This window comes from Uranotaenia lowii, chromosome 3 (genome assembly GCF_029784155.1).
Source record: "Uranotaenia lowii strain MFRU-FL chromosome 3, ASM2978415v1, whole genome shotgun sequence".
Lineage (NCBI taxonomy): Eukaryota > Metazoa > Arthropoda > Insecta > Diptera > Culicidae > Uranotaenia > Uranotaenia lowii.
This window is the reverse complement of record NC_073693.1, coordinates 133,892,975-133,912,001: the sequence shown is the minus strand read 5'-3', so window position 1 is coordinate 133,912,001 and position 19,027 is coordinate 133,892,975. Positions and strand designations below refer to the sequence as shown.

At 42.2% G+C, this 19,027-nt stretch overlaps 2 protein-coding genes across 2 annotated transcripts in view; one reads left to right on the top strand and one right to left on the bottom strand.

Moving 5' to 3' along the window:
* Window positions 1-273: 273 nt before the first annotated feature.
* On the top strand, window positions 274-7,771 carry LOC129750993 (nuclear valosin-containing protein-like). The gene is made up of 7 exons (XM_055746223.1): window positions 274-757; window positions 1,644-2,094; window positions 2,160-2,686; window positions 2,746-3,248; window positions 5,226-6,426; window positions 6,484-7,065; window positions 7,128-7,771. Exons 1-7 carry the CDS (start codon window positions 695-697, stop codon window positions 7,182-7,184), a joined length of 3,384 nt encoding a protein of 1,127 aa, XP_055602198.1. The 5' UTR covers window positions 274-694; the 3' UTR covers window positions 7,185-7,771.
* Window positions 7,148-19,027, bottom strand: part of LOC129750996 (carboxypeptidase B-like) — a 38,054-nt gene continuing 26,174 nt past the window's right edge. The window contains exons 2-3 of the mRNA XM_055746229.1: window positions 8,263-8,522; window positions 7,148-8,206 (exon numbers count right to left, since the gene is read on the bottom strand). Coding sequence (XP_055602204.1) covers window positions 7,873-8,206; window positions 8,263-8,522 — 594 coding nt within the window. The 3' untranslated portion in view covers window positions 7,148-7,872. The remainder of the gene's footprint in view (window positions 8,207-8,262; window positions 8,523-19,027) is intronic.

Below are 19,027 nucleotides of genomic sequence, written 5' to 3'. Positions count from 1 at the left end.
GAGTACATTCCATAAAATTTCACAAAAAGAAGAGTACGTTCATTTTTTGATCAAAAAAGAGTACATGTACTCTTAAAAGAGTACGTATGGTATCCCTAATCTAGTCCGGTTCCTTGACAGCAAAATGTCAGGTTTGTTATGGGCCCAGAAAATCGTGGGCCCGTAATTTTGATGGTTGTTTGTCATGGTTATATTTTATTTCAGAGTCTCTCGAAATCAGGACAAATCCTGATAAATCAGGACACCTGGCATCTCTGGATCAGTGTGTGTTTTTTCGTAAATCGGCGAGTCACATTTCGCCAAAGCGCAAAGTAAAATTTGGTTTAGTGCGCGATTTTGATAGATTTGTCTCATTTTTCGCTTACAATTCGATGTTAAATCAAATATTTTCCTATTCTTTACAATTTTCGAAGTATTCGTCAGAAATTTAAGGAGTTTCAAGGTGAAAATTTTGTTGAAGAAACTACCTCGGATTTTCAAATCCCTCATAGAAAGAGACCGCATACAGCACCTTCAAGCGAGAGCGAGATAACGCGAGCCCACACTTGGCCAACGAGCTGTCAAAAGTTGGTGCGCGAAGCCAAAAAGTGAAATTTTTCCCTTGCCGCTGCCGAACGAAAGACGCCGAGTTTTTTTGTAGCAGATTTCTCCGGGCCCATTTCCAGTGGATTTTGGTGTTTGATCGAAGCAGAAAATGCTGCAAAAGAAACCGAATGCCGGATTGTACGATCCGATGATTATTCCCCGGGTCAAACAGGTAAGGCTAGCTGGTTTCGAAGGCATTTTCTTTTTCCGGGGGGCAAGTTGGTGGTATTCTGGGTAGTCGCCAAAATGGTGGCTCTGCTTGTTTTGCTTTGGCGGTATTTTTCGAGGTTAGGTTCCAGCTACGTGTTCCCCAGCGGCATCCGGATGTTCCGGTCCAAGGTCTGATGTGTAACCGTTGTTTTCTAAGAAGATTGATTTCCGGAAATCACCGTTATCCAATATTGTACCCGTTAAAATAATGACCTTAAAAATAACGTTGTTTTGTCAAAATTTGCTTGTGCCCCCATATTTGTTGAAAAGGAATTGACTTGTTTATGAATTTTGTATGAAGACCCATCCCCCTCCCCCTTCCCTACGAAACACCTTGAAAATGGTTTAAGATCGTTAAATTTTATAAATGATTTTGTTCGGAAACCTCTTCTCTCCGTTTTGGATGTGGAAGGGGTTGTTCAATACACTTTTTGAGTTGTGTAGCAGTTTTGATTGCTTTTGTAAGGAGCAACTCTACCCCCCCCCCCCCCCCCCTCTTCCTTTTAAAGTAAATTAAAAATTTGCCTGTGTACTTAATTTAAAATTAAAAATTTTGTGAGTTTTGTTATTTACGTTAATTTTGTATGAGACTCCGGGGGGTTCTGTTTCGAATCTTTTAATGCGTAAACTTGTTAGATGGAAATTGTGAGAATGTTATCGTATTTTACAACGCATTTAAGTTTCTTAGTTCTTTTCCATTATTTTCGTATGGAACCCGCCTTCCCTTTCAAAGGCACATTGATCCAATTGTGCAGAGAACTTTTAAATAACGCTCTTAAACGCGCCAGCTGTTATAGTATAGTTATGTCACGTCACGTTTTTTAAACTTTCTCTTTAAACCGTTTCAGTACCTGGAAGAAAATGTGCACCAAACGTATGTGGATGTTGGCGTGATGGCCAGGCAGCTGCAGGAACGCTACCGGGAGTACAACCGACGCAAGACGGTTCCCTTCCGGCTGTTGGTCGAGCAGGCCTACAAAACGGTGCTGCACAGCTACGGCTTGGATAGTAATCCATCGAGCGAGAACGAAGACGATGCCAACTCGGATCTGGAAGTGATGGACGATGCCGGAACTGCTGCCGGAGGTGGGGCCAACTCCAACCACATGAATGATACTTTGACGAACATGTATCTGAACAATAAGAACAAACCGGCGGCAGCAGCAGCAAGTGGTGGTGGTGGCGATGGCGAGGCCATCGATATCAGCAGCGATGAAGATGACGACGGAGGCGACTCCCGAGACAAGGAAAAGGCTGTGTCCACCACAAGCACAGGCGAGCGGATGAAAATGATAGAAAGTAAGTTCAAGCAATCGAAAAAGAGAAAAAAAACGTACCTAACTAATATTTTAACATTATTACAGCTCAAATAGCTTCTAACAAGCACATAACGGTGACGAAGATAACTCGTCCAGACAAGGCAAGATCCGGAGACGAGGCCGTCGATTCCAGCAATGGCAGCACCAATGGATCGGCTGCTCGTCGTGCTGCGGAACAATTGGCACCGATCCAATCGAAACGTCGCCGTGTGGATCCTCCTCCTCATGGGCTACAATCGTACCCACATCTGCCGCAAAATTCTGAAGTTAGCAACAGTTCCAATCCTCTGCTGCCGTATCCGACACCGGCACCTCACCCTGCCCCCCGATCAACGGCTCCGAATTTGGCCAGATCCAGACGCTTCAAGAAGGAGGTATTTGCTCGCTATGTCGACACTACGTTCGAAGATCTTGGTGGAATGGACAAAATCTTGCGCGATCTGTGCGACTTATTGCTCCACGTGAAACATCCGGAAGTGTACCGACACGTTGGATTGCCACCACCACGTGGTTTTTTGCTACATGGACCTCCAGGGTCCGGAAAAACGCTTCTTGCACACGCCATTGCCGGGGTAAGTCTTTTCAGGTCACAAACAGTCAACACGTTACAACAAATTTTACTCAATTGCAGCAACTCAAAATCGGTTTGATCGAAATTCCGGCCACGGAATTGGTGGCTGGAGTTTCCGGTGAATCAGAGGAACGCATTCGGGAGGTTTTCGAACAGGCAGCGATCTTGTCGCCGTGTGTGCTCTTTATCGATGAAATCGATGCCATCTCGGCCAACCGGATCAACGCCCAGAAGGACATGGAACGTCGCATTGTGGCCCAGCTGCTGAGCAGCCTGGACGGGCTAACGAAGCTTGAAGGTGGCGATGGGGTGCTGGTCATCGGTGCCACCAATCGACCGGATGCTCTGGATCCCGCTTTGCGTCGAATTGGTCGCTTCGATCAGGAAATTTCTTTGGGCATTCCGGATAGAGAAGCACGGGGACAGATACTGAAGATCATATGCAAGAATCTGAAAATCGCGGATGCCATCGATTTTGACGAGCTGGCCAAACTGACGCCGGGTTACGTGGGAGCAGATTTGCTGGCGCTGGCCACCCGTGCGGCTACAATTGCTATCAAAAGGTAGGTTTTTGGTTCTGTACTTTGACTTACAAACTTCATGATCTATATAAGATGAGTTCCTGATTAACGAATCTTATGAAAAGCTACTGTGAAACACGATGAAACTGAAGGGTGTCCACGATGAAATTGCCACACTATGAAATTGCTCTAACTTTTTAACCGTTGGGTAGAATTTGATGAAAATTTGGGGTGGGTTTAGTTCATAGTGCATTGTTTACATCCTGTGAGTGATTTCCTGTGATCAAAACTCGCGGAAATGAAGTCGAAATAACTCGTACGTGATAAAATCTTGCCCATTCATCACGAGACCAAGGATCTCTTGCATCGTTCCATCGCGTTCCAACCGCGTAGTTTGGGCCTTCAACCGAAACTCGAACGCCTTCGTTCGGGATGTGGCTAAGAAGCTGCACCTAAGCCGAAGTTTTGTCCCGAAGGTCATAACTAAGGCTGGGCTTTGAACGTTCAAAGTACGAATGGCCCCTAATTGCAAAGCCAAACAAGTCCGCCAAAATCCCTGCCAGGAAGTTGTATTTCAACATGCTGACGAAAGTTCAATGCTGCATCATGGACGACGAAACATATGTGAAAGCCGACTTCAAACAGATCCCCGGCAACCTGTTTTTCACGGCCGAGGATAAGTTCAGCGTTCCGAGGCATGTCCGCACTCAGAAGATGTCCAAATTTTTGAATAAATTCCTAGTTTGACAAGCCATCTGCAGTTGCGGAAAGCGGAGCGCACCTTTCGTAACCCAGGACATGAAAGAGTGCCTCCAGAAGCGGCTGCTTCCTCTCCTGAAGACCCACAACGTCCCAACAATCTTCTGGACGGATTTGGCCCTATGCCACTACTCCAAAGACGTGCTGAAGTGGTATGCGGACAATAAGGTTAATTTCGTGCCGAAAATGTTGAACCCTCCCAACACTCCGGAGCTTCGCCCCATCGAGAAGTACTAGGCGATTATGAAGCTGCACCTTCTTAAACGACCTAAGGTAGTGGAGACAGTCGAGGAACTGAAGAAAGTACGGGTTTACATGCAAAAAACAGTTTATGCAGAATCTTATGGCCGGGGTTAAGGCCAAGGTGTGGGAATATGCGTATGGACTGTAAATAAAATACGAGCAAAATGGTAAAATGAAGTTTAATAGTTATATTTCATTCCTGAAAATTTGATGGCAATCGGATGAAAACTCGAATTTTGCGAATCGATTTTATGTGTGGCAATTTCATCGTGGACATTTAATAATGATTTCAATTAGGGTCATTGATTCGCTCTCGATCTACGGAGTTCAAATCACAGCTGAACATGAAATTACAGAGAAGTTCAATAACTTTGTTTTATATAAGCAAAGCGTCATGGAAATTGTTGTATATTTCGGCAAGCTCATATCATAAATAATCAGTATAGTCAAAAGTTTGATGAAAAAGTGAACAATCTGAAACCCAAGGCGTGTATTGAAAGTATTTCTCTAAGAGTTTTCGAAGATTCTATATATGTACAAGCAAATCCGTCTTGATGATATATAACTTTTAACAGTACGCATTTCTTACGACTGTTTGCTCTCATTGCATGGGGATAGAGGTATATTTTTTCAGTTTATATGGGGTGAAAAGATTTAATTGTTATAATGATTGCGTGGATTTGGAATATTTACGTTCATCTTGATCCACGCTGAAATGTTATTTTTGAAAAATAAACTATTGTCATCAATGCGTTTTATCTGATACCAAATTTTTGAGAAAGTTTAGTCTATAAATTGGCTGGATTTAATTTTTTGCTCAGCTATAAAGTTGGTACCTGGGAAATATGTTTGTTTGATGTTGAATTATACAGACTTAAAATAAAAAGTTCCTTCATCTTTTGGAAAATATGATATTCACTTACATTTTCGAAAAATCTTTTCACGTTCAACAAACAAAAGAGTCACACTTCGAGATTCATTCATGTTTAATTGTGGCTGTTTTTTATCCCATTCAAGACTCCTAACGGAACGTGAAAAACAGCAGCTTTTGGCGGAAGCTCGTCGTCAGGTCGAGCTGGAGGTTGCACGCCGAAGAAAGGAATATGAGCGTAAAATTGCCGCTGCCGCTGCTGCTGCTGCCCAGCGAACGGCGACCGCTGCCGCTGCTCAGAAGGTTGATGACGACGATGATGTTGCCATCATGGACGTGGACGAAGCACCAAAACCAACTGGTGGAGCTGCCACAGCGGACAAGCCAAAGGAAAACAACGCTGCGGATGCTTCGGCTGACGATGTGGTAGCACTTGAGGATGATGTCGAAGAAGTTGTCAACCTGGACGACGATAAAGACGAGATCAAGGAAGCAGATGCTGCTAAACCTCAGGAGGCGGACGCCGTTCAACCTAAGGAGGCGGAAGCTGTTAAACCTATGGAAACGGATGCTGAGGTGCCCAAGGCAGAGACGGCCAAGACCGAAGAAACAGTTGATGGAAGTGAGAAAAAAGAAGGGGAAACAGAGGAGGTTAAGCTGGCTGATGAAGAACAGAAACCAGAGGAAACTAAGGAAGCTGTAGCCGAACCTGAGAAGAAACCGGAACAAAGCAAGTTGGAGGAAAGTGATGTAGAAATGGTTGTCGATAGTAGCACTTCTGGAGATAAGGTGGATGGAGAACCTACAGAAGTAGCAACGTCGGAGGTCGAGAAACCAATCGATAGCAATGAAGCAACTAAAACGTGCGAGGATGTATCTGAAACTGCCGAACCAGTGGAAATTATCGAACAAGAACCGGAACCGAGTTTTGAAATCGGTCCGATTCCGGTACCGGAGTTGACATTGAACAGAATGCTGAACCTTCTTCTAGATCATTCCAATCCTTTGGGCGATGAAGAGATGGATGGTATCTGCATTAACAGAGAAGATTTCCTGGAATCCCTTAAATCTGTTCAACCTTCTGCCAAACGCGAAGGTTTCATCACCGTCCCGGACGTTACTTGGAACGACATTGGTTCGCTTGGAGATATCCGGGAAGAGTTGAAGCTTGCTATTCTTGCCCCCGTAAAATTCCCACAACGTTTGAAGCTGCTCGGTCTAAACGCTCCATCTGGTGTTTTATTGTGTGGCCCTCCCGGATGCGGTAAAACTCTTTTGGCTAAGGCCGTTGCCAACGAAGCCGGAATCAATTTTATTTCCGTTAAAGGGCCGGAACTGTTGAACATGGTAATTTGTAATAAATTTATTTCTTGTTTCTGTTTAAAACAAAGTTTTTCTTAACAGTATGTTGGTGAATCTGAACGTGCAGTACGGCAATGTTTCCAGCGAGCTCGCAATTCGGCTCCCTGCGTTATATTCTTCGATGAGTTTGATTCTTTGTGCCCGAAGCGTTCGGATAGCGCCGAAGGTGGATCGGGCATGCGAGTGGTCAATCAGCTGCTCACAGAAATGGACGGAATCGAAGATCGCAAGGGTGTATTCCTAATGGCCGCTACGAATCGACCCGATATTGTTGACCCTGCTGTGCTGCGTCCTGGTCGTTTGGATAAGATTCTTTATGTTGGTTTGCCTGCCGAAGTCGATCGGGTTGATATTCTGAGAGCTCTCACAAAGAACGGCACTCAACCTCCGCTGGCTCAAGACGTCGATCTAAGTACCATTGCACGGCTAACTGAAGGCTACACCGGTGCAGATTTAGCTGGTCTTGTTCGACAAGCGTCCCTGCAAACTCTCAAAGACTCCATCGCAACTAGCAGTGGAGATGATAAGACCACCGACGTCGATTCAGGGGAACCCCAACTGCTAGTGGGTCTGGTACATTTCCAAGAGGCGATACGAAACATCAAACCATCCGTTAATGAAGAGGTACTTTGAATACTTTTAAAATAATCAAACATTAAATAATTCAACGTTATATATTTTTTCAGGATAAAAAACATTACGAAAGGTTGCGGCGAAAGTACGGCACACCCACGGAACAGTAGTCGAATTCACCAAGACTCACACTAAGGACATGATTTAGCATTTTAGAGTTGTAAGAATCAAAATAATGAAACTTTAACGTAAGAAATCCTGTTTCTGCATATAGTCAAGCACCGATAAAATTTCAGGAATCTTTTGACTAAACTGAACAGCAAAACTGACTCCGTAAGGAAAATTAGGAGATTTTCCTTACGCTAGAAAGGTAATTTCAGCACTTATTAGTTCTAGTATTAGACACCCTTTTAAGATAAACTACACCAGCCTTATATCCCGGCTAGCAAAAGTGTAGAGAGTAAAATCCATAGATTTTTGTTCCATAAAATAAGCTAACTTTTATTATTAATCATAATATACAAAAAAGCAGAGTAAATCGATGTTTTCGTTTATTTCCTAACTTTTGACAAAAAACATACATGAGTGTGAAGATGATGAAAATTTGACTACTTTATCTAAGGGTTCCGTTTTTCCCAAATCCTCCTGCTGACAAATTAGCACTCATTTTAACATGTATTTCTCATATTTTAAAGAGGATTTTGTGTGAACATAGGACATCAATGGAATACAGGATGTAAAAATATGCATAAGAAAACAGGTCATTTTGTTTAATGAATTGAAAAGAAAATCTCCTTGGCTTGATAAGCAAGAACTTGTTTTGTTTTTTCTTAAAAATTACAATTATTTATTTCAACACTAAATGGCTGTTCTACTGCGGCCAAATTTCGACCTGGGTAAACTAGTGGTAGCCAATTTCATTACCATCGCTTGGATTCCTACCCAGCTTTCTTCGCAAATTTTGGCTATGTTCTGTTCCGGTGGATGGAAACCCTTGCTAGCAACTTCCATCGCTAAAGCCAGCGGCACCTTTTCAATATCGAAAGCATAATCGATACTGGATCCCCCGACGGCAATTTTCAGTAATGACGACGCGCTACCACACCGATATTTGACGCCACTGGCACAGTGCATTGCGTCCACCCCCGCCTGGGCTACGTCATGTTGCTGTTTCCAATTAAACGGAAGAGTTCTGTAAAATAATCGACAATTGATAATGAACGAATAATCAAAGCCAATAATATTTACCTGGAATACGCACGGGGGTAAAGGATCGATCGGGCGAAGGAATGCAGGGTCAGGTAGAAACGGCAGTTGGGTCTCAGTTTCCGGAAAATATCACGCAGGTGTTGTGTTTCTAGCTCAGAAAACGGTCGCTCTCCTCGGTACAGCAGCGAGCAGAAACGGTTGGTGCCGATGCCCCAGGACACGTTGAAATTCCGGTTGCAATCGACGCCAAAGCATTTGCTCACGCCCAGAGGACGTCGCGTTTTGCGCCACATTTTGTTCTGAAGACAAAGATTAAAAGACACTTTTTAGTATGGTAAATCTATTTCTGATTGATTGTTTGAAATATTTCACATATGTAGTTCTTTATGTTTAAATTTCACAGATTCACCTGACCTAAATTAATCAAAATAATGCTTTTGGCTGGGTAGGTTTTCTTTTTCACTACTCATGTAATATATTTGATTATGCCCTATCGAGTAATGATAGACCACTCCTGTAAATCTTGCCATAAAACAAAAAGCTAAAGCTTTTAACTCAGTTCCGACACCCGACAGTTGCTATCAACCGCTTAACGCGACATCTCCCGGTCGCTAGAGGCAATAGCTAGGCTCTACCTTTCCCTGATTATTTGAGTTCCACAAGTGATCTCATTTAATTTTCTCGGCTAGCTATTTGGGATGCAAAAGGAGGCTGTGATAAAAAAAATCTAATGCGTATCACTTGACTGTCCTTGAGAGGTGGACAAAGCCCACGAGCTAGGGAGTATGAAGCGCAATGCAACGCACACAACTGCTGGTGGCTTAGCCATCATTTGGCGCGACTTAACTTTGGGGGTGATAGCAGGTCTTAGATGACTGTCGCAATTCAATTTGGCAGTGAACGTTCGGCGAACAAGGTCTTAATCTGATCACGAAAAAGTTAAGCACATTTATTAAGTGCAATCACGTGCAGGTAGTGCTTCAGCAATCTAAAAGTTGGTAGATTAATAGATTATTAGTCGTTACAGATATCGTAATTTTGTGAAACGAATTAAACAAGAGTGTCGTTTAGAAACTTTTGCACGTGCCAGGGCATATACACCAGTGAGTATAACACTGATCGTCAATGGTGATTAGAATTGAGGTTTAATAAGTACCTATGTTTAGTTTTTGCTCAGTTACTTGCTGTAATAGTTTACGGAAAACTAAGGAACGATTCGCCGATCGAACGGTGCGATCGTTAAAAACTACCAGCAGGTAAGACTCATGATGGTTGTTCGTACTAAGTGTGTCGACTGAGAGTGCATATTTTGTCCTTTGTTTTGCAACGTTGAACACAGGAATCCCACAGTTCAACGTGGGAGTTTGCTGGGGACAGAAAGCCGGTTTCGTGTGGTGCTTCCGCTGTCATATCAGGCATCACAAGCGAGGTTTTCCTTTTGTGGAACACGTTTCAACCGAGGTATTGCTGCCAGTACCTGGAGAGCCCGTCAAACGGTGGACAGAATTCCGCCGCTCTCCCGGTGGTTCCACAGAGACCGTCGAAACCAAACGGACCACTATCCGAGTCTGTAGGAGTGAGTTGGTAAAGCCACGTGGTGCTCGGTGCAACCCTGCAAATGGTACTTACCGTTGCACCTGAGCCAAGACACGAACCTCAACATACAACCGTTGGTATTGAGCATGCATGAGTCGTAAGTACGTTCGGCCGATTGGAAACGGAAACGAAGCTGCGCAGGTTAGCCTAGATGTAAGCCTATTGTATTGTACATTAAGAGAATAATTTTGGGTGACGTCACTTAGGGTGTTAGGAACAAAAACTATGAATACAGCTGTAAAATTACACAACTTATGTTCCGCCTTAAATGATTGGGTTATGATTGGAAGCGTTGACGTTTGCTGTTGATTTGGGTTGCGTGGGTTGAGATTTTTTATTGTGTCGCAGAGTTGTGGGTTGTGCATTCCACTTTATACCTATTTTAGAGATTAGGGTCGCATTCCGGTAGTTGGTTGGGGACGTTGAATGAGATACGACGTTGGAACTATTAGCCCGCCCTGATTTGAGTCTTTAGCCGGGACGCAAAACACGCGTCAACAGCCTCTCGGGTTCCGGGAGTGGCGCTTTAAGTTGTTGATGGTATCGGGACAAAAACGTTCGTTACAAATTTGGCGCCCAACGTGGGGCTCTAAGAAAATAGTGCAACACAAATTCGGATAAATTGGAAAAACGAAGATTTCGTTTTAAAAGTTGAAATTTTGGTAGATTTTTTATATATATATTTTTGGTTGATTGGTTAAGATTTTTTTTACGTTTATGAGTTTTTTGTGAGTTATCATAGGAGGTTAAAACCAAGTTAGATAAGCCGCTTAAAATATTCAGAAAATCGTTAGAAATAAGTTATCATCATATTTTCATCAATTTTATTTGGTCAACATGGAACAGCAATATCGAATTAATCCCGAATATTTGGAATCCGACGAGTTAGATTACGAATTGAAGATTCGAAATCGATCTATAGAAGGGTCAATGGGGGAGCGTCAAAAAAGATTGCTAGAAGTAATGAGGACTGAAGATCCAGAACTTGTTCTAGGTATTTCCGACATGAATATGGCAGTGGATTGCCAGATTGTTCCCTACAGGCTCCAAGAAATTGGGCGAGCGTTATCGATGGGAGCGTCTAAGCCATTATTCACACGCCTTGTCCATTACAATATGAGAGTCAATCGGTACGTGCCCAGAACTCGCACTCAAGAAGAGCAACAAAAGTCTTTATCTGATTTAATGAAACGGTTATTTACCGAATATTTCCAATTAAATACTGGAAAAGGTCATGAGCACGAATCCAATCATCTTCCGGAAGTTCGGTCGATCGATTTTAACCCGGGATTTGATAGTCGGAAAAACTCAACGGAATTAGAAAACAGATTTTTGGGATTTACTAACCCTGGTGGGTTTGAAGAAGCGATTGGAGGTCGTGGTGGTGTGTCTTCTGAGCACCTATTGCAAAGAGAATCGCCGTTGAAAAACGTTGATCTAGGGGCTATTCCAAAAAAATTAACTTTTAAACCTTCCGTACATACTTTACCTGACGATCGCTGGACACAACTCGGAGTAACGCGAGGATCTCTTAAGACTCCTAAAGTCCAAGATTTTACTTCGAAAAAAACATTCAATACTTCAGAGGAGGTAAATCCCCCGTGTTGTCTGATTGATTTGACTACTGTCAGTTCGTCCGAGGAAAATAAAATCAATTCGAAAACTACTCCAAGCACTCCCGCGAAATCGGAATCGCCGCGTTTCGTACCGTCTGTAAATCTCACACGCCCTCGTTTAGAATTCAACCCGTTGCGGGCCGAATGGAAAGATAGCGAATACGTTCATATATCGGAAATTGAGGCTTACGTCCAATGTTGTGTTCGCGACATGCTTAAACCCGCATCTTTTAGTCCCCTTAGACCGAACCAAGGAATCGCGAATCTTTCGAATAATTTTTCAAAATTCAGGCTCTCGGATTATGATAATCGACGCGAAACGGAAAATGTCCCTGTAAACATCCAACCAGTAGGTTCAACTCCGGGAATTAAAACATTTGAACCATCTCCTCCGTTGCAGTTATCAGATGCTCAATACTCTCAACCGCGTTTTTATAATCCGTCAGTAATGAACGATGAGTGGAATCAAGCTTATAGCAAACCGTCGCGAAACTTTTACGCATCGGAACCGGGTCCGTATAGCCAAAGACAATCGAATGCTTATTGGGGAACGAACCCTTACGTTGACACCAGAGTTAGCCATCATAGGCTGCCACATCAGCAATGCTCGATAATTGAAAAATGGCCAAAATTTTCGGGAGACACTAATCTCGTACCGGTAACCGATTTTCTGCGGCAAGTCGACATTCTTTGTAGGTCTTACGCGATAAACAAACAGGACTTGCGTATGCACGCCCATCTCCTTTTTAAAGACGGTGCCTACGCGTGGTTTACTACGTACGAAGATAAATTTACGTCCTGGGACGTGCTCGAAAGTTATTTGAGAATGCGCTATGATAATCCGAATCGCGATAAATCGATCAAAGAGGAAATGCGAAATCGTAAGCAAAGGCCAAACGAGTTGTTTTCCGCGTATTTGACAGATATTGAAAGGGTCGCGTCACGCATGAACGTTAAAATGTCCGAGGGTGAAAAATTTGAAATAATCGTTGAAAATATGAAAATTTCGTATAAGCGCCGGTTAGCTTTAGAGACGATAATGTCCATTGAACACCTTGCACAGCTATGTTTTCGGTTCGACGCGATTGAAACGAATTTATACTTGACGCCAACATCAAAAATGCCTATTCATAATTTGGAGTTTAGAGAATGCGATTTAGAAAATGTCGGAATTGAAGAAACAGAAGAAATCTGCGCTATTCGTAGTGTTTTTCCCCGAAACGATAACGTGCCTCAACGGATTGAAGAGAGAAGGGGAAATTTCTCGGGAAACTCGTTAAAATGTTGGAACTGCTCCAAACCGGGTCACATGTGGAGAGATTGCGATCAGCCTAAAAGAATTTTTTGCCACATCTGTGGTTATATGGATACTACCCCAGCTAAATGTCCCAACCAACACTTTACGGGAGAAAAGGTAGAGGTTTCAAAAAACGTTTAGGAGAGGAGGAGTGCGGGAACCCTTCCCTCTTAGAAGAAAATAATCCGGTTCCCATATCTAGTTTTTCTTATTTCGATCAGGTCTTCTTTATAAAAATGTCATTTAATCGATGTCCACATCTTACGGTTCGCATCATTTCAGAGGAGGTTGAGGGCTTGGCAGACACCGGAGCTAGTATTTCCGTGATAAGCTCGGTCGAACTTATTAATAGATTAGGACTTAGAATCCATACCAAGCCATTGAAAATTTCAACGGCCGATGGAACCGCTTATAAGTGTCTTGGGTACGTGAATATCCCATTTACATATGAAAACCAGACCCATATTATCCCTACCGTGGTTGTACCAGAGGTGACGAAAACTCTTATCCTAGGTATCGACTTTCTCGAAAAATTCGGTTTCCATCTAATAAGTGAGAACCTTCCAAAATCATCGTTTCACTTGTCGAGCACAAATCATTCATACACAACAATGAATGAATTAACCTTTATCGAAAACTATTTTGGAGATTCAGATGGAGAATTATGTTTTGAACTTGCATTCGATGATCAATCCGCGAGAAAAAATTCTTCGGTGGAAGAAGAAACAGACCCAAGTCTTGAAATGCCTACCCTGGAAATTCCGGAACGAACGTTTCAAACGGTTGATGATCTGATTACAGAACATCCCCTCACTGAGGCAGAAAAAATTGCCTTATTGGAAGCTGTACAGGCTTTACCGGCTACTCAAACCGACTGTTTAGGTAGAACTCATCTTTTAAAGCATAAGATCGAATTGATTCCGGGTTCCAAACCACGTCGTGTCCCGTACTATAGGTGGTCTCCACATGTCGAAAAGGTGATTGAAACGGAAATACAGCGCATGAAGTCTCTTGGCGTCATTGAAGAATGCTCAGGAGCAATTGATTTTCTTAATCCGCTCCTGCCGATTAAAAAATCCAATGGTAAGTGGAGAATCTGCTTAGATTCTCGAAAACTCAACGAGTGCACACGCAAAGATGAGTTTCCATTCCCAAACATGATGGGTATCTTACAAAGAATAGAAAAATCGAGGTATTTTTCAGTTATAGATCTCTCGGAATCTTACTATCAAGTCAGTCTGGAAGAGTCATCCAAAGATAAAACAGCATTCAGAACGAACAGGTCAATTTACCGATTTACCGTTATGCCATTTGGGCTCCGAAATGCTCCAGCTTGTATGGCTCGTCTTATGACCGCGGTATTGGGACATGATCTCGAGCCCATGGTCCACGTGTATTTGGATGACATAATAATTGTCTCCAATACCATTGATGAACATATCAGACTAATAAAAATTGTCGCTGATCGTCTGAGAAAAGCGGGATTAACAATTAACTTACAAAAAAGTAATTTCTGTCGAAAGGAAATCCGTTATCTTGGATACGTCCTCTCGGAAAAAGGTCTTTCTATGGATGCTAGCAAGATTCAGCCAATTCTAGATTATCCTTCACCGAAAAATGTTAAAGAAATTCGTCGTTTATTGGGTTTAGCAGGGTTTTACTGCAAGTTCATCCCTAACTATTCCGATGTCACTAGCCCCATAACCAATCTATTGAAGAAAAATCATAAAAAATTCGTCTGGACGGAGGAAGCCGAACATGCTCTCAATAAACTTAAGACATCACTGGTAACCGCTCCCGTATTGGCTAACCCAAATTTTTCAGAGCCGTTTATCATCGAAACCGATAGCTCTGACCTAGCCATTGGTGCAGTGCTAGTTCAAATACTCAACGGTGAGCGTAAACCCATTGCTTATTTTTCTAAAAAACTGTCTAGCACGCAAAGAAGGTATAGTGCTACAGAACGTGAATGCCTGGCCGTGTTACTCAGCATAGAAAATTTTAAACACTTCGTTGAGGGTGCACCATTCGTAATTCAAACAGATGCCATGAGCTTAACGTTCCTTAAAAGCATGTCGATCGAGAGTAAATCTCCTCGTATCGCGCGATGGGCGTTGAAGCTATCAAAATACGACCTAACTTTGCAATATAAGAAAGGTTCTGAAAATATTCCTGCTGATGCGTTATCACGAGCAATTCACGTGGTGGATTGTGACCTCTCCGATTCATATACTTCCCAACTTAAAGAAATGGTTCGGCAGTATCCATTCAAATATGCTGATTTTAAAATTGTCGACGAGAAGCTCTTCAAATACCTTTCAAATACACAGCCCTTCGAAGATGCCTCCTTTCGTTGGAAATATGTAGTTCCTAAATCTGAAAGACAGCTTGTTATTTCACGAATCCACAATGAAGCCCATTTTGGAGCTTCCAAGACGTTATCCAAAGTTCGCGAAAAGAATTACTGGCCTCATATGGCTTCCGACGTCAAGCGGTTTTGCAATCAATGTGAAGTGTGCAAAGAATCGAAGTTTCCAAATACCAATGTTACTCCAAGTTGCGGTAACCCAAAATCTTGCACACGCCCTTGGGAAATGATCTCTCTTGATTTTCTAGGTCCTTATCCTCGTTCCAAAAAAGGAAATATCTGGTTACTTGTAATTTGCGATTTTTTTAGTAAGTTTGTAATGGTACAGTGTCTCCGCACTGCAACTGCTCCTGCTGTTTGCCAGTTTTTAGAAAATGCCGTCTTTAATGTTTTCGGTGCACCAGCAACCTGTATCTCAGATAATGCGAAGGTATTCACATGCAAACTTTTCGAAGATTTACTGTCTAGATTCGGCGTGACTCATTGGAACTTATCTGTATACCACCCGGCACCTAATCCGACCGAGAGGGTCAACCGAGTGATAGTAACCGCGATTCGATGCACTCTAAGCAAACGATCAGATCACCAACAATGGGATGAATCCGTTCATGAAATCGCGCGTGCAATCCGAACCAGTGTACACGAAAGTACGGGATACACCCCCTATTTCGTAAATTTCAATCGTAACATGGTAACGAATGGGCGAGAGTTCGACATTATCCGTATGACACCCCAATCGAATGATTCCCAAAACAATACTGGGACCGCTGATTCTGAGGCGCTTTATAAAATTGTCCAGGAAAATTTACGGAAAGCGTACGACAAGTATAGTCGAAACTTCAATCTGCGTTCAAACGAAAAACATCGTTTTAAAACCGGTGATGTTGTATACAAAAAAAATGTCAACTTGTCCAACAAAGACAAGAAGTTCGTAGGTAAATTTGCCCCTGTTTATACGAAGGTTCGAGTCCGCGAAGTTTTAGGCACAAACACTTATGTGTTAGAAAACTTAGAGGGTATCCGGATCCCTGGAACCTATCATGGTTCTTTCCTTAAACGCTCATGAACGGGTGAAAATTCGAGCTATGACGGTGTACAGGCGTGTACACATAAACTAACATGAAAAAAAAAAACTCCATCTGAGGTGCAATAGACACACTGACACAACTAACAGGACTGTTTCCCTCCTGTTGACCACAGAATAATGATGAAAATTTTCAGGATATTTTCGTTTAACTCAAGTCATTTCAATTCTCTTTAAACATTTTATTTGATTTTTCCAGTAGACAGTCATATTAATTTTGTCCATTTCAATTCACCGACCTAAAAAGAGAAATCATATTTAAGTTAAAACAACATTTATATTTACCTGTTCAGAAGAACCATCGATTGAAAAATTCTCTATATCGTTTCATCATGTACGTTCAGTTGTTGTATTATTATCATTTTTAATCTGTCAACATAGTCAACATAACTCACAGCAGAAAATACACTCTTGGAATTAGAAAGTCAAACCCTGGTTGGATTGGGGAAACTATTCTATGAATCAAAATTTGAGTAGAAATACTTATGAAAATTTAAACTTTATGGATGCTCAAAACAGGATTTTGAGGTTAATTAGGACTTGGTTTGATCAAATATTTTTGAAGTTACTTTGGTAGGAAAGGTTTTTTTTAGTTTATTTTCTCAGATTTTTCTGAGGTCTAATTTAAGGTTTTTTATTATTTTGTCCAGATCTTTCTGGTATTGATAGTTTTTTATTATTTTGTCCAGATCTTTCTGGTATTGATAGAAATATGCATATTCATTTGGAAAACAATCCCCAATCCAGAGATAAGAGAATTGTTTTAGTTAAGACAATAGAAATAGAGATTTACCAGGAATAACAAAAATAACACAGCGTAAAATAGAGTTGTAAATTTTTGGATTTAATTTAGTAGTTTTGTCTAGTAATAAAAATTTTGAAATTTTATTTCAAAATTTTTATTTTCTTTTGCATCGGCGAATGTAATATATTTGATTATGCCCTATCGAGTAATGATAGACCACTCCTGTAAATCTTGCCATAAAACAAAAAGCTAAAGCTTTTAACTCAGTTCCGACACCCGACAGTTGCTATCAACCGCTTAACGCGACATCTCCCGGTCGCTAGAGGCAATAGCTAGGCTCTACCTTTCCCTGATTATTTGAGTTCCACAAGTGATCTCATTTAATTTTCTCGGCTAGCTATTTGGGATGCAAAAGGAGGCTGTGATAAAAAAAAATCTAATGCGTATCACTTGACTGTCCTTGAGAGGTGGACAAAGCCCACGAGCTAGGGAGTATGAAGCGCAATGCAACGCACACAACTGCTGGTGGCTTAGCCATCATTTGGCGCGACTTAACTTTGGGGGTGATAGCAGGTCTTAGATGACTGTCGCAATTCAATTTGGCAGTGAACGTTCGGCGAACAAGGTCTTAATCTGATCACGAAAAAGTTAAGCACATTTATTAAGTGCAATCACGTGCAGGTAGTGCTTCAGCAATCTAAAAGTTGGTAGATTAATAGATTATTAGTCGTTACAGATATCGTAATTTTGTGAAACGAATTAAACAAGAGTGTCGTTTAGAAACTTTTGCACGTGCCAGGGCATATACACCAGTGAGTATAACACTGATCGTCAATGGTGATTAGAATTGAGGTTTAATAAGTACCTATGTTTAGTTTTTGCTCAGTTACTTGCTGTAATAGTTTACGGAAAACTAAGGAACGATTCGCCGATCGAACGGTGCGATCGTTAAAAACTACCAGCAGGTAAGACTCATGATGGTTGTTCGTACTAAGTGTGTCGACTGAGAGTGCATATTTTGTCCTTTGTTTTGCAACGTTGAACACAGGAATCCCACAGTTCAACGTGGGAGTTTGCTGGGGACAGAAAGCCGGTTTCGTGTGGTGCTTCCGCTGTCATATCAGGCATCACAAGCGAGGTTTTCCTTTTGTGGAACACGTTTCAACCGAGGTATTGCTGCCAGTACCTGGAGAGCCCGTCAAACGGTGGACAGAATTCCGCCGCTCTCCCGGTGGTTCCACAGAGACCGTCGAAACCAAACGGACCACTATCCGAGTCTGTAGGAGTGAGTTGGTAAAGCCACGTGGTGCTCGGTGCAACCCTGCAAATGGTACTTACCGTTGCACCTGAGCCAAGACACGAACCTCAACATACAACCGTTGGTATTGAGCATGCATGAGTCGTAAGTACGTTCGGCCGATTGGAAACGGAAACGAAGCTGCGCAGGTTAGCCTAGATGTAAGCCTATTGTATTGTACATTAAGAGAATAATTTTGGGTGACGTCACTTAGGGTGTTAGGAACAAAAACTATGAATACAGCTGTAAAATTACACAACTTATGTTCCGCCTTAAATGATTGGGTTATGATTGGAAGCGTTGACGTTTGCTGTTGATTTGGGTTGCGTGGGTTGAGATTTTTTATTGTGTCGCAGAGTTGTGGGTTGTGCATTCCACTTTATACCTATTTTAGAGATTAGGGTCGCATTCCGGTAGTTGGTTGGGGACGTTGAATGAGATACGACGTTGGAACTATTAGCCCGCCCTGATTTGAGTCTTTAGCCGGGACGCAAAACACGCGTCAACAGCCTCTCGGGTTCCGGGAGTGGCGCTTTAAGTTGTTGATGGTATCGGGACAAAAACGTTCGTTACACTCAAAAGCGCTGAGGGTTTCTAGAGATGACCAAAACAAATACTGGCAGGTAAGTGGTGACTGACTTTAATGTGGTCCAAATTGGAAATATATCTGCAATCCGTGTAACTAACGGTTCAGAGAGATAAAAGGTGATATCACTCGAAATACTGTCATTGCTTGAAATTTGTAGGCGTACAACATCTCTAAGGTTCTCGAATTGCCTCCAATATGACGTTTTTCGTCTG